This window comes from Thrips palmi, unplaced genomic scaffold (assembly GCF_012932325.1).
Source record: "Thrips palmi isolate BJ-2018 unplaced genomic scaffold, TpBJ-2018v1 HiC_scaffold_10, whole genome shotgun sequence".
Taxonomy (NCBI): domain Eukaryota; kingdom Metazoa; phylum Arthropoda; class Insecta; order Thysanoptera; family Thripidae; genus Thrips; species Thrips palmi.
The window spans coordinates 7,896,788-7,910,958 of record NW_023144621.1 but is presented as its reverse complement, the minus strand read 5'-3'; the positions used below and the strand labels follow the sequence as shown (position 1 = coordinate 7,910,958).

General features: G+C 37.9%; 5 protein-coding genes across 7 annotated transcripts; 3 read left to right on the top strand and 2 right to left on the bottom strand.

Moving 5' to 3' along the window:
- Positions 1-294: 294 nt before the first annotated feature.
- Positions 295-3,941, top strand: LOC117647100. Of its 2 annotated transcripts, none has more exons than XM_034388624.1 (2): positions 295-541; positions 922-3,941. In XM_034388624.1, the coding sequence occupies exon 2, from the start codon at positions 922-924 to the stop codon at positions 2,425-2,427; it is 1,506 nt and encodes a 501-aa protein (XP_034244515.1). In that variant the 5' UTR covers positions 295-541; the 3' UTR covers positions 2,428-3,941. The 2 variants fall into 2 exon arrangements, with proteins under 2 accessions (XP_034244515.1, XP_034244524.1); XM_034388633.1 differs by lacking the exon at positions 295-541 and adding an exon at positions 542-678.
- Positions 3,942-4,560: 619 nt separating this feature from the next.
- Positions 4,561-6,918, bottom strand: LOC117647124 (ankyrin repeat and MYND domain-containing protein 2). Its single transcript, XM_034388665.1, has 6 exons — positions 6,610-6,918; positions 6,280-6,445; positions 6,068-6,207; positions 5,594-5,827; positions 5,314-5,490; positions 4,561-5,204 (listed from the first exon to the last, which is right to left on the bottom strand). Exons 1-6 carry the CDS (start codon positions 6,802-6,804, stop codon positions 4,890-4,892), a joined length of 1,227 nt encoding a protein of 408 aa, XP_034244556.1. The 5' UTR covers positions 6,805-6,918; the 3' UTR covers positions 4,561-4,889.
- A 39-nt stretch (positions 6,919-6,957) lies between these two features.
- On the top strand, positions 6,958-10,050 carry LOC117647131 (ATPase family AAA domain-containing protein 1-like). Its single transcript, XM_034388677.1, has 7 exons — positions 6,958-7,230; positions 7,340-7,393; positions 7,475-7,652; positions 7,758-7,958; positions 8,052-8,248; positions 8,339-8,526; positions 8,669-10,050. Exons 1-7 carry the CDS (start codon positions 7,078-7,080, stop codon positions 8,820-8,822), a joined length of 1,125 nt encoding a protein of 374 aa, XP_034244568.1. The 5' UTR covers positions 6,958-7,077; the 3' UTR covers positions 8,823-10,050.
- A 418-nt stretch (positions 10,051-10,468) lies between these two features.
- LOC117647144 (THAP domain-containing protein 4-like) lies at positions 10,469-12,057 on the bottom strand. The gene is made up of 4 exons (XM_034388713.1): positions 11,878-12,057; positions 11,111-11,667; positions 10,902-10,993; positions 10,469-10,799 (listed from the first exon to the last, which is right to left on the bottom strand). The coding sequence occupies exons 1-4, from the start codon at positions 11,988-11,990 to the stop codon at positions 10,722-10,724; spliced, it is 840 nt and encodes a 279-aa protein (XP_034244604.1). The 5' UTR covers positions 11,991-12,057; the 3' UTR covers positions 10,469-10,721.
- A 38-nt stretch (positions 12,058-12,095) lies between these two features.
- LOC117647139 (eukaryotic translation initiation factor 3 subunit G-like) lies at positions 12,096-14,136 on the top strand. Of its 2 annotated transcripts, none has more exons than XM_034388690.1 (2): positions 12,096-12,253; positions 13,061-14,136. In XM_034388690.1, the coding sequence occupies exon 2, from the start codon at positions 13,065-13,067 to the stop codon at positions 13,917-13,919; it is 855 nt and encodes a 284-aa protein (XP_034244581.1). In that variant the 5' UTR covers positions 12,096-12,253; positions 13,061-13,064; the 3' UTR covers positions 13,920-14,136. The 2 variants fall into 2 exon arrangements, with proteins under 2 accessions (XP_034244581.1, XP_034244591.1); XM_034388700.1 differs by lacking the exon at positions 12,096-12,253 and adding an exon at positions 12,296-12,408.
- The last annotated feature ends 35 nt before the right edge of the window (positions 14,137-14,171 follow it).

Below are 14,171 nucleotides of genomic sequence, written 5' to 3'. Positions count from 1 at the left end.
CTACCAGTAAAATGCTACTAACGATGTTTGATTCAATGTAGTCCCTAGAAAGCACATTTCAAAGAACTATCTTAAAATGTTTGAAGGCTTTATTTCTCATACTAATCTGTTACAATCTTTGCCGACAACATTCATGCTTAACTTATGCTCAAAAGAGACTTATCACGGTATCATGCCAGAAGAATTGAGTGAGATAGATTATTTACTTAGTACTGGAGCTAAATTCAACGATAAATATCCATTCATCTCGACTTGTATATCGACGTCTATTTATTCAGGTTGGACATCCTGCACACTGCCACCAAAGGAAAATGGCGTACGAAGAAGAATTGCGGAAGAATTAATGAATTAATGTAAATGACGTAACCAAGAAGGCAGTGAAAGAATTCTTGTTGTTGACAGCTGATTCCCTTCACCTATGTAATACACAGTTATTGCGATGGGTATAATTTGGGCAAGTTTTAACGCATAATGTGCGCCTTGCACTTTTGTCCTCCTTCATTTTGATGTGTATTGATCCATATTCCGTCTAAATGGAAAGGTGAGGCTTATTTGTGTCAACCAATATTTGTTTTGTAACACTCTCCAAACGTCTGCCTTTTACTGAATCCTCTCGTGACGTCTAGTCTGCTGGTTTTTTGTAAGTTACACGAACTCACAAAATCGTCAGATATCCAGGTGTGTAGTGACGGAAAAAATTATCAATGACTCTTTTAAACTTTTTCCTTTGAACCTTTTTTTTTATTTTGTTGAAAATATTTTTTTAACGTCACTTGTCAAACTCTTGTTTTATGGTTTAGTCCCTTTCTCCCTTTCAGAATAACTTCTGGTGCTAGCAAAGCCTGGTGAAATGATGCAAGTCACCAGAATAGCAACCTTACTGATCTTTAATTTATTGTTCTGTTTTCTGTTGTTTTGTAGATGGATGGATCTGAAAGCCGAGCAATGAGTCCCCTTAAAACGCATGATGATGAACTTCATGAGAAAAAATCTGATGTTTCTGAGGAGTCTACTTTGAAACCTCTTAAAAAGGCTCATTATGTTTGGCAAATTAAAGGCAATTATCACCTCAAAAATTCAAATCACAGCTCACAAGCAAGAGAGAGTTCATTTTCGGGAGCCAGTTCGTCGTCACTTCAAGAAGTGATCAATGGTGGCAGTGAAACTGATGTCAATGAGCCCACCATGGAAGTTGAGCGGGTTCCACACGTTTGTGAGCATCACTCTTCCCAATCTGGAGGAGACAATCCATTGTTAAAATCAAGTGAGGAATTCACTCCACTTTCACCTTTACATATGGGTGCCAGCTCTGTAAGCTGTGTTGTCTGTGATACATTCAACGAAAATGTTAAAAAAGCCTCGTTACATATTGATGAAGATCGGTCGAGAACACCTCCATTGCCTACTTCTCATCCAGACTTGAATGTTCGAAAATGGCAAACTAGACAAATTGCCAAAGCCTTTATGGAAAATACAATCAATAGTGTTTTGGAAGAGATGGGATTTACTCCAGTACCAGAGTCTGCTCCCGATTCTGATCCAGATGATGTTTTGGGCTCAATCAATTTTCCTCGAGTGGATACCAGTGAAGAGGAAGAGGAAGATGAAAGTGTTGAAAATGAGGGAATATTGTCGGCCATTCAGAGACATGGCCTTCACAGGCATACACTGCAATCGTTGCCTGAAGCAGGGTCTCACTTTAGTTATAGTTCTAGTTCTCCCTCCAGATGTTTTTCATCTCCACCAAGACTTTGGGAACCAAAGCATCTAATCTACCGACCTACATTTCTAGACGAGTCACCGTCCAGTCCAGAATCTTTGTCAGTAGGCTCTGACTTTGGAGTGTCAGCCGAAGAACAGACATTGTCTCCAGCAGATATAGAGGAAGATGCTGACTCTACAAGTAGCAGCAATTGTGAAGATGATGCTGATGAAATGCAGTACAACTATGCTCCCCCTTCTTCCTGCAGGTGTGCTTTCTTGAGTCTTAGTAAGAGTAAGGAAGCTGGACCATCATCAGCAGACTCCAACACCTGCACAAGGTCCACCAGTCCTGATGGGAAGGAGTCAAGTCAAACTGAAAGGCCTGATGAGATACCTATAATTTCCAAGAAATGCTCCTCAAGATTAGAAGAGTCTGATGATGACGTTTCCAAGAAACGACAAGGGAAGAGTATTGTCTCATCGTGCATTTCAAAAAGGAGTCGTGTTGAGCCCAATGAATATTCTATCTGTAGTTCTTCCACTCCATCACAGTCATCCCATTCAAGAACATCACCAGGACTTAATGCCGATGCAGTGGCTATTTCTTCCCTTCCTAATGAAGAAAACCCACCAACATTTGGTCACTTTGATTTTATGGACGCTGCTGTCGCAGCAGCCATTCAGAAAAAAGGCCTGAGTGCATTAACTTGTCAAGATCTATGACAAGAGCTCTGGCAAAGCTGATCTTAATTGTGAAATGAAATTCTGGATGATATGTTTACTTATCCATATCAGAGTTATACTTTATGGAGAAATGTTGTGGGATTCATTACTTTATTATTGTGTTCATTTTCTCAATGCAGGCTTCAAAGCCAAAGCTCATGATATATTGATACATGTATTCACTTTTTAAAGTCTAAGTTTCTGCCCATTAATCAGAAAAATAGGGTACCCGTATCAGGAAGATGTAAAATAGAGTCTTGTTTTGTCTAAATTACACCTAATTTTTAAATGATTTACTCACATTTGGTTTGAGTTTGACTGAAACCATCTCTTGCAGTGTGGTTACTAGTAAATCATCCTAATTAAGTGGAGTAATTGATTCATTTGTAAGGTGTCCTTGTGTTCAGGTAACAATTTTTAACTTGTGCTCTGTGCACCGTTTGTGAAATTGCCCCCTCCCTCCCTTTTTTTTTTGATGTGTCTTAAACATTCATTGCTCATTTTACATTAAAAAATTTGTGAAGATAATAACAATAATTTTAAAAGGATTGTGCCCATTATTCAACTTTAGCACTACACTGTAATCCCCATCTATTTTATAAGACATTGAAGACTAACAAACAGTTCATAGTGTCAATATTTGGGAAGATTTTGAACATTTGTTTTGAATGTGGTTCATAAAATGTTGAGTTAGTGGACCATAATGTATGTATACTTGGTGATACGAAAGCCATATTCTTTTTATAGCTTATGTTTTATATGATATGAATTTTTATGACTTTTCAAAAGAATTCATTGTACAGCAAATTATTCTGATCATGCCTCATTGATTTTTGTTTGTTCATACCCTTTTCATTCTACATGTCTGACGTGCCATTGAAACTAAGGAGATTGTGATATTCTTTAGTTAATTTGTATTTCCTGCATGTATGAAAGGATAGAACTCTGAAAAGTCATGTCTAGAGAATTGTCTATCCCCAATATCAAGGATGACCTCACGTCATATTCACCAGAAACTTGTTTAATTGGCCTCACCCCACTTTTAAAAATAGGTAAATTCAGATTGATTGACAGGCAGGAAATTGTTGCACTCAGAGTCACTTTTTAATCTTGAGTAGTAATGTATGTAGTTATATGCTGGCGGGATATCATGTACTTATCTCTCCCACTAGGTATATGGTATGACGATTGCTTGGTTTGCCACCTGTTTAAAAATTGTTCACATTAGTAAGTGCTTTTATCTATAACTTTCATTGCCTACCAGTCTGATCTGCACAATCATTAAGTTTGTCTTCCTGTTAAGTGTGTCTAATTGATGTTCAAAATTGAGTAAGTTCATTTGTTTGACCTTGACCACTTCTTATTTCTCTTCTTAAACTGGTTTGCCACCTGTGTGTTAATGTTGAAGTCCAATTAATTTTTTAAATTTATTTTATGTTGAGTGAGGAAGGAAGGAAGCGCATTATGTAACAGGACTGAGAAACCAAGGTTCAGTACATAAGGTTTGGTTTTTAGTTTGTTTTTTTTTTAATTCCTTTGCTTTGTTACCCCTGTTTTCACATGTAGCAGGTCTCAAAATGTCATCATCTGTTTTCCGTAACTTTCAACTGAGCAATAACAAATATAAAGGATAACAAAAAATGACTACCTTGTTTTCAGACATTAAATTCAGACTTAATGCACATTCTGCAAAATTAGCACTTTGGGAACAGCAAAATACAAATAACTTTTTAAAAAATCATCAAAATGTCAAGTGGAAAACATCTTTGTAGAAACAGTTGCAAACATATAAAAAATCTTAAAAGTTGAAAACTGACAACCAGTTTATACTGGATTCAACAATAAGTAAGAAAACCGCACATTGCCTTTCAATAGGACATATCTACAAACTATGCTTTTGATTTCTGTCTAAAAATGACTAGCTCAGAAAGCCAAGATATTTTACAGGGCAATAACATCTCAAGCCCTTTCTCTTGGTATTATTTCAGTGCCACATATGGAGTATTTCTGCATGGTCGGTTTTACTTCTCGCGCACTTGTAACAAGATTGGTTTTAAGCTGAATTCGCACTGTAATACTTACATGATTGTGTATATAAATGTATATAAACAAACTGAAGAATAACTCAAAATGTACATTGGTGCAATTTAATACTAAGAAATTTTTACATCCAACTCAGAAACAGCATCATATTGCAACATTTTTAACACATTTTATACAATAACGTCACACAGAAAACAAATCCACAAGTAACACCTATAATGTTAGAGCAGTTGATGACAAGGGCACAAAAGAGTACTTGTTATGCACCCTCTTCATTTGAATCAAATCAACAAAATTAAGATATTTGACAAAATAAAATTGATTTTAAAACATTCCATTCCATATATGAAAAACAATATTTAACACAAGATCCTCAGCCAATTGCAGCAAAAGGGCTGCCTGGCAGATAGTACATTTGACTAGGGTGCACTGGTCAAATCTATTTGCCCATTACTTCCATCAGGAAAAGCACCATTCATTCCATTATTTCCCACAGACACATTTGTAGAGCCAAGTCTGGCACAAGCTTTCTTATGTAAAAACCAATGGAGACGTTGGCACTCTCTGTCACAATACTGTACAGCTTTACATTTTGAACATTTCTTAGGAGCCTTTTCTTCTCCACAAGTTGAACAAGCAGAGGCAGTACCATCAGAGAAGGCTCTTTGACCATTTATGGCAGCTGAAATAACAGCTAATGCTGCAGCAGAATCAGACATAGCTAAATTTGTTACCTGTGAAACAATGAGAATTTCAGTTTCAAGGGAGGGTCAAATAAAAGCTATGAATAAAAGTTCAGTTTCATAAAGGGAAAGAAAACAACAACCATAAAAGGAAACTGACCATTTGTCGCAAAAGATTGCTTTCCCGGTATGGATACTCCCTCACACATTCCCTGAGTAAGCGCTCTTGTAGCTCTGTGGTGTGAGGTTTCCCAGGTTGAGCTGGTTTCAACATATTTTTAATGAAAAGTTCTATTGGGTCCCATTTTCTGTCCTTCTCATCTACTTTATCGTCTTTCTAATGTTGGTACACAGGATTTTTTGTGTAACAAAAAGAAGGTATAAAACGTTAGCTAGGTACAAAGAAAATATTCCAACAAGTTTCAATATGGAATACAAACCTCTTTTAATTTCATTTGTGTTTGTTGCTGCTGGTTTTGTCTTTGTTGAATTTGATAAATTTCAGTTGTGATATATGAGAGGTAATGGAACTTGAAGGTCACAATTTCATTTGTCTCAGCTCCCTGGCGTGCTTCACGATCACGCATGAGTTCCAAAATTTTCTTTACTTTGTCTAAGTGGTCTAATAGGGGTCCATGTAAATTTAAAGCAACACGTACTGGATGCATGTTGACCTGCAGATGAAAAAAATGTTTCTTATGAGAGACAGATCTTTGCAAAAAACCATTTAACTTGGATACATTGGTTGAATTTCCCCCTTAAATTCCATATCTGGCTGGATTAAATCTATTCTTTTGCAAACGTTTGATATAAAGAGGTTTAACTAAATTATTTTCTCTTCTGATATCCCTAGAAACTGTTCTCATCTTCTGAGATATAAAGCAATTATGAAGAGTTTTATTGGCTGTACTTGCCTGCATGACAAACTTATGTAAAGGGGCAGCAAGAAATGGCGGAAGACGAGGCTCTTTCTCCAAGCCTTGCGGTACAGTGTAATAGTCAATGGAAGCTCGTGGTACAAAATTATTGATCACACTAACACATGCGTGATTGCCTAATGGAGAAATTTACATTAATACCATCGCACTGGATTTCTCACAAAACATTAATTGACCCAAGAACTCACCCACAAAAGCAGCCATCTGCGCAGGTGTGCGTCCAACTGAGTTAGTGGCATGAGATTTGGCTCCTGCAGTGAGAAGCAGTTGACATAAATCTGCATTGCTGGAGAGAGCGGCAAAGTGAAGTGCAGTATACTGATGTTCGTGTTTACTGCTATTGACATCCGCACCCTGAAATCAGACAATGCACAATTTTTGCTTCTGGCATTTGTATCAAACTACCCGGCGGGAGGGTCATGGTCCCCACCATCACCCAAGGTACCAAAAAGGTACCAAATTGATGGCCATGGCCAACAATGATAATCTAAAGCCAAGAATAATGAAACCCAGCTCACCTGATCCAATAACATTTGAGCTATTTCCTTGTTTCCCTTGTAACAAGCATGCTGAAGAGGAGTCATTCCATTCTCATCTGTAAAGTCTACTGAAGGCAGTTTTAAATCCGCAAACATACTTTGAATACCATTAATATCATTGGAAGACACTTTATCAAAAATATCTTTCTCCGCGGAGACTGGCGCTTTATCCATTTTGACAAATTCAAAATAAGTACTTGTTGTGCTTTAAATCGATGGAAATCAACTCACTACTCACTACCGCACGCACACCGTGTGAGGCAGAGAATGAATGAAATGAAAAGGAAAGTCTCATTCTCTGCTCTACAACCTTCCCCCCCTTCTCCTTCCCTCCTCTCCCCTTTGCCTCAGCTCAGCTGAAGTGAAGAGCCTAGCGTTTATTTGCAAAAGCCATCGTCTTCAGCCGAAACCACTCTAAATCTTGTAACGCCAATATTTTCAACAACCATGAGTGACAGCTTTTCGAGAACAGAAATATTGGCAGCTACTGTGAAGCTGTCGGTGCTCGCTGCATTCACATACGTCACCCTTAAATTCATTCTTGGGCAACTAGATCCAGATTCTGAATCAGAGTCTACGTATAAGAATGCACGCAAAAAGGTAACATAACCAAGTTTAATGAGAATGAAAATTTCATTAAATTGATGGTACTTTTCGTCTTGATTTGTTCCTTGTTCATTTTGATTTGACCAGTATATTTTCATTGCAGGCTAAAGCCATTTTGGAACGTCTTGGTTTATCAAACGAGAAACATCTAAAATCGGTTGGTGCATGACATATTCCCTCGAGTTTCCTCGTAGACATTTTCATTCATTTCAATTATTTATCAATTGCTTTGTTTCAGCTTAATCAACATGAGTTGATGATTGCTAAGGGTCTGATAGACCCTCGTGATATTACCACTACATGGGATCATATTGCTGGCTTGGATAATGTTCTGCAAGAGTTGCGTGAAACTGTTATCCTGCCGATTCAGAAAAAAGAATTGTTTGCTGATTCGCACCTTACTCGGGCCCCGAAGGGTGAGCAAGTTCTCTTTCCTCATTTTAATTGGTGTCACCTCGACTGAAGAAGTGTTTGCCTCCTGCAATGCGTTTTTAATTGCTTTCCTGATTTGTTCCTTGTAGGAGTACTGTTGTACGGGCCCCCAGGATGTGGTAAAACTATGATAGCTAAAGCTATTGCTCGGGAAGCTGGCTGTAATTTCATTAATTTGGACATGTCATGTTTAACTGACAAGTGGTATGGAGAAAGTCAGAAGCTTGCCTGTGCTGTGTTTACTCTGGCTGTGAAACTTCAACCATGTATTGTCTTCATTGATGAAATAGGTGAAAGCTAACAACTTAAATTCCATTCCATGCAACTTTTGATGGCTATGGCCATAGTGCTTCTCTCATCTTGTACCCTATCTCTGCTTGTAGATTCTTTCCTGCGTAATCGGTCTTCATTTGATCATGAAGCAACTGCCATGATAAAAGCACAATTCATGTCTCTGTGGGATGGTCTTACTACTGATCCATCATGCACGGTTATTGTTATGGGTACCACAAACAGACCACAAGATTTGGATCGAGCTATTTTACGTCGTATGCCAGCTTCCTTTCATATTGAGATGCCTGTACGGGTGATCGCTTTTAACTTTGAAATAACTGTATACGTTACTTTATTGTATTTCTTTAAATCTTCAAATCTTTAATAATGATTTCAGAATGCTGTTCAGCGCCAACAAATACTTGACATAATATTAAAGACAGAACCAATTGCAAATGATGTCAACCTACATAGACTGGCCGAAATCACCGATGGGTTCTCAGGATCAGATTTGAGGGAATTGTGCCGCTCAGCATCAGTCTACAGGTTGAAAGATTTCATGAACAACAGTCAAAAAGAAAAAGCGTAAGTAATAAGTCCTAAAATTTTGAATAGAATTTGTCTATTTATTTTTATTATTCATCAGTCCAGTGTTAAAGTACGTTGGCAAAAGAATAAAATATGAGCGAAATTGGGCTTGTATAATATACTCGTATTCTTGTTTCAGAAATACGTCAAATGAATCAGAAGATGAATTCCATGATGCACTTCGTCCTATCACAATGGAGGACCTGTCAACTGCCTGTTTAAAATTGCGCAACTCAAAGGACTTCTGTGGAGCAGAATACTCGCGTCAAGAAGTCAGTTGGAACAGGGTTTAAGCTTCTTTAGTTTTAACTTTTATGTTTGCTATTGAAATTATGTAGTTGGATAAGACATCACGAGCTAGTAGCCCCAACTCCTCTTGTGGTAATGTGTACTGTTCCATCATAATAGTAATTATTATTTGTTTGCAAAACTTATGTTTAATTGTTTAAAAATTCCTTTTTTTTTTCCATTTGTTATACAATTTCTAATGACTCATGTTTTGCAAAGTGCGTCAGAAAATGCTTATGGAAACAGTTTTTAGAACTTATTACAATTGCTGAGGTTATTTTTTGAAGACATTTGTGCCATTTTTGATACACTTGATGTTGTCTTTATTTGAAGTTTGGTACACAAATTGACATTGACTTTGCAAAGTCACGACTAAAGTACAATCTGTATTGTAATTTTTTCCTCCCAATTAGTGACAATGAAACAGAGTTAGAAAAAATGTAGTTTTATCATTTTTTGTAGGATTGATGCTGTTCTTTTTCTATGAGTCAACTTACAATATTGTAGTGAAATAATGTTCAAGCATAGTGAAAGTGTTACTTTTTTCTAATGGAGGTAATTTGAGAAGCCCCAAGTGAGAAGTGCTGTGAATAGTTCCAAGATCTGTGATGATAGGTATAATGACCTTAATTCATTTGTTAATATCTAAGGGTGTGAAAGCCAAAGCAACTCCACACATGAGAAGATTATTTATTATTTCAGGAATTGTGTTTTTGTTACTGTTGCCTTAATTGAAGCCCACCTCCCAACAAATACCTTTTGTTTGGGACTATAAGGCCATTGTTTCTTTCAAAAACATTGACTTTTACTGCAAATGATCAGAAGTTGCTTGCATTTCTGCTGTGTTAGTTTGAGTGTATGTTGGGCACTGAAGTAGTTTAAATAGTTTTCACAAATAGTTGTGTCTATGCTTATTTGAATCCCTGTAATTAATAAGCAATTTCCCAAATGGTTCTTAACAAACTTATGGGAATTCCAAACGATTCACACTGACTCTTTTAACTTCGAAAAGTTTCACTGCCTGAGAAATATTTATTGTCAAATGACACCAACACTATTCTTTTTTTTCCCTTAATTGTTCATATTACATATATTTATTTGTTTCAGTAGATATGTCAAATTTAATGCTGTGCTTCTCTCAAAACTGTCTTCACTGTGCTTTCAAACTTCACAGTATTACCAAATACTTTGCATTTTACATGTGTAAATACAAAATATAGTAATTGCCCTATACTGAAGTCTGTTAATTCCCGTTTCCAACTTATCAAGGGAACAATTCATGAAAATGATTAGAGATAGTATTGTTGCATTCGGGCTCTCTAAAACCCAGACAGCGGTTTCCCGAGTAATAACCGGGTACGCGGGTAAACCTGTGCACTCGGGGGATTTGGACCTGCGGATTTAGCCGGAGGCTAGGGTCCGCCTATGCAGTTGCAGTAGGCAACACGCAGTTTACTTGAGTAGGCTGTGTTACCTGCCTATAAGGGGACAGCATCAAGGTCGGCGAGACGGTGTAGACGGTGTACAGACGGGGCCCGGGGCCTCCGGGCGGGTGGGTAATAGTAGAGGTGCTGCCGACAGCATGCCATCGACGCGCTCGCTCGCCTGGGACCCTTCTGCCACTTACCCAAGGAAAAAATTGACGGTAGAGTCCAGGTCTGTAAATGATTTATTTTCAATGAGGATATGGCCAGAAAGTATGGAAATACACTTTGCTGTCACAAATATACGAGTAAAAAGACTTTTCTATTGGCTATACAGAAACAACCAGAAATGTCACAAAATAGGTGGTCTTTTAAAACAAGAAATAAATAAATTAATTGAAACTTAAGAAAACTCTGAAAAGGAAATTTCATACTCTGCAGTTCTCTAGGCTCAGATATAAGGGAGTACTTGTGCTTGGATCACCTCACATTTTCAACACCATTTGAAGAAGAAACTGGACATTTTGTTGCTTCTTCATGATTAGAAGATACCACCATCTGAAAATAAATATGAAGAGACAAACTTAGTCAGCTGTTAAAGGGTATTTCACGTTCGCTACTAAGAAGAATAAGTGCAACATTTTCTCAATTTTTACTTACTGAGTGGTTAGGGCCGACAGGAACAATATCTAAAGTGGTGCCTCTTTGAACGACAAAGCCTAGCAAAACATCACCGTCATGGAGCCCTTTTCCTGGAAGAGAAATCAATTTATTCAATCAATGAATAATATAAGATAAAATAAATCCATCATTATTAAGACAAATCAAAAGCTTTTAACAATAGCATTTGCAATAAAACATTCTTTTACCTGAACTATCCTTGATGTAACTCATCAGAAGTTCCTGGGGAAGAGGAAGAAGTCTTTCTTCAGAGGGGTTAGTTTGAACTGGCATACCTAATGATGCTCCCCCACTTTCCATGTGCATAGTCACTTCAATAGATTTAACAGGTTCTTGAATTGCAGTAGGGGTATTTGAAATTACTATTGAAGGTGAGTGAACTGTAGAATCCATTTTGGACTCTAAAATTCCTGCTGAGACAACTGATGCCAGCAGTTTGTCAGAGGAGCTGGATGAAGTGGGTGAAGCTGGCGAGATTTCCTCTGTCTTCACTGCAATCTCAGGTGAGTTTTTTCGGTCAGATGCCAACTTTGGAGGCCATTCTGCTAGTATTTCATCTGAGAGAGGAGTAGTCCCAGAAGGAAATTTGGATGGGATCGCAGTACAGAAGAGGTTGGCATTGGCAGAACGCTTCCCATAATCTTCATCTGTAAAATGTTCTGAGCACACATATCGTATCCTAAGTGAATGTAACGGCAAATAAACGAGGTCTTCATAGCCAACAGCCTGAAGCCACCGTCTGCACCTGAATAAAAAATGCATCCTGATTAGTTTTGAAAAAAGTTGCGATGATTGTGACAGCAATGGTTAAAAAACAAAGCCATTAAAAGCTTGAAAATTACTGTATGGCATATTTGTATAATTTGCTTGAGAGCACTTGAGAGGCTGGTAAAGATCAAAGAAATCATATACAAGAAAATAAGAAAAGCTGCCTATACCTGTGACATACACTTACCGCTCAGGATTTTTCACAGGGAATGCATGGAAATGTGAATTCGGTTTTCGCGTCCTTTTCCTACTGTTGATACAATGTGGAACCCAACACCTAAAGCTTAGATTTTTAGGCATTATCAAATAAAAAAATAAGAATGAATGAACTCTCAGTCCAACACTCAATGTAAACAAACAACAACAGTACAACAGTAACAACAACAACAACAACAACAACAACAACAAACCTGGCAGGCACCGCCTTTGACTATAACTTTATAACCTCTCCAACTTTGTCCGAGTTGTTGGGCAAGGCTGTGGCGGTACTTGTGGCTTTTTTTGTGACGTGCGTGAAGTAAATTGCAACATATTTCGTTGTGTCCTGTAGTTCATTAGCCTTGGTAAGTTGTTAGAAAGTACCTATCACGAGACGAAAAGTTTCTTTTCCCTTCTGTGTTAGCGTGTCCGCATTAAAGGAAGTAGTTGTGGAGTTTTTCCCTATTGACTAGCTGTTGCAGGTCATTTCTCACACGTTGCTCCAAGCTCTCTCTTGCGGGTATCTATTTCTTTATGGCAGGGCCCGTTAAAAGCCATCAGTGTCTTTCATTGCAATTTTAAGATTTGAAATTCACGTATTTCAAAGAGTTTGTCGAAGTTGTTTGTGATGTTAGAGATTGACACTGAAGCTCCTAACCTCAATCATTCTCTTGTCGGCATAAACCCAATTGAATGGTTACTTTTATTTGTGAAATTTATTAAATTAATTAGTGGATGGTGTTCGTATTCCGGGCTTTCGATATCACTCTTTTTGATTAGAGCTATTTCCAAACTATTCCTAATGGATAGTAACAACACTATTGAGTGATGACAGATTCTAGGAGGCAGAACTAGTCAGGATCCAACTGGATTGAGCCTTGATGCGTCTCTGTGCAATTGTTGCAATTCACTGATGTGAAGGTCTTTATTGAAGAGTGCCAGTCTTGGAGCATATGTTCCAGTGACACCTTGGCTCCTCACTATTAAGTTTTGAACAAGTGAGGATATTTAACTCTTCAGAAATGATCATTATTGAAGGATTCTGTGGAAGAAAGACTCATCTTTCGTTCCTTCGTTCCCCTTCGAACAGATTAACTGGATTTGTTTCCCCCTTGTCAATAACCCCAGCAGTACATTATTAAGTTTCTTTGCCTTTTCTTTTGTCCTGACAGAACCATGCCTGCAGAGACAGTGAAGTCCAGTTGGGCTGATGAAGTTGAAGATGAATCCAACAAAGGACCTCTTCCTCCAAGTACAGAAGTCTTTGAGAATGGATTTAAAATTGTCACCGAATATAAATTCAATGATGATGACAAGAAGGTAAAAATTGTTCGTACTTACAAAATTGAGAAGAGGACAGTCTCCAAGTCTATTGCTGCACGCAAGACATGGCCCAAATTTGGAGCTTCCAAGGATGACAAACCTGGACCAGACCCCGCAACAACCATTGTTTCAGAAGATGTGTATATGCACTTCCTGTCTGCTAAAGAGGAGGAAAATCTGAAAATGGAAGAAGATGCTTTGGAGAAGTTAAAAGCTAATCCTGAGAAGGGTGCTGTTAAGTGCCGAACGTGCAATGGAGAGCATTGGACCTCCAAGTGCCCTTACAAGGGCTCTGATGCTTTAGCCAAGGTTAACATGGATAAGAAACCCATCGGCGTTCCTGGTGCTATGGGTGATAAGGCAGCAGCGCCTCAATCTAAGTACATCCCACCCAGCTTGAGGGAGGGTGCCAATAAACGGGGAGAGTCCATGAACATGAAACGAGATGACACACTGGCCATCAGGATTTCTAATTTATCAGAAAGCGTTGTTGAAAGTGATCTTGAGGAATTGGTCAAAACCTTTGGCCCCATCAGCAAAATATTTTTGGCAAAAGATAAAGTTACTGGAAACTGCAAGGGCTTTGCCTACGTGCACTTCAGATATAGACAAGATGCCAGTGCTGCCATTGTTGGACTCAATGGCCATGGTTATGATCATTTAATCCTCAACGTAGATTGGTCCAAATCTCAACCTATTAACAACTAAACTATCTGGTGCTTGTATTCTTGTTTTTTTTTTTGTTTTCTTTTTATAACAGCTAATGTAACTTGTTTTCTATTTCATGGATTGTTGGTGTGAATCAACAGTGCTTGTCCCATTCAATGTAATTAATGTATAAATTACAAATTATTCCTCATCTTAAAAAAATATTTGTATGAATTTCCTCTATTGTCAGCCTTGCAGCCAATAAATCATCATATACCTACTTGAAAATTATTTTGACACAGCTACCTTGAA

Bases quoted from the DNA above. Each gene is read 5' to 3' on its own strand.
- LOC117647131 (XM_034388677.1), top strand. From the start codon at position 7,078: ATGAGTGACAGCTTTTCGAGAACAGAAATATTGGCAGCTACTGTGAAG. The intron at 7,231-7,339 runs GTAACATAACCA...TTTTCATTGCAG, and splicing joins ATAAGAATGCACGCAAAAAG to GCTAAAGCCATTTTGGAACG. The intron at 7,959-8,051 runs GTGAAAGCTAAC...CTCTGCTTGTAG, and splicing joins TGTCTTCATTGATGAAATAG to ATTCTTTCCTGCGTAATCGG.
- LOC117647139 (XM_034388690.1), top strand. From the start codon at position 13,065: ATGCCTGCAGAGACAGTGAAGTCCAGTTGGGCTGATGAAGTTGAAGAT.
- LOC117647144 (XM_034388713.1), bottom strand. From the start codon at position 11,990: ATGCCTAAAAATCTAAGCTTTAGGTGTTGGGTTCCACATTGTATCAAC. The intron at 11,668-11,877 runs GTAAGTGTATGT...TTTTTTATTCAG, and splicing joins CCTGTGAAAAATCCTGAGCG to GTGCAGACGGTGGCTTCAGG. The intron at 10,994-11,110 runs GTAAAAGAATGT...TTTCTCTTCCAG, and splicing joins TTACATCAAGGATAGTTCAG to GAAAAGGGCTCCATGACGGT.
- LOC117647124 (XM_034388665.1), bottom strand. From the start codon at position 6,804: ATGGATAAAGCGCCAGTCTCCGCGGAGAAAGATATTTTTGATAAAGTG. The intron at 5,491-5,593 runs GTTTGTATTCCA...TACCAACATTAG, and splicing joins CACAAATGAAATTAAAAGAG to AAAGACGATAAAGTAGATGA. The intron at 5,205-5,313 runs GTCAGTTTCCTT...ATTGTTTCACAG, and splicing joins GCAATCTTTTGCGACAAATG to GTAACAAATTTAGCTATGTC.
- LOC117647100 (XM_034388624.1), top strand. From the start codon at position 922: ATGGATGGATCTGAAAGCCGAGCAATGAGTCCCCTTAAAACGCATGAT.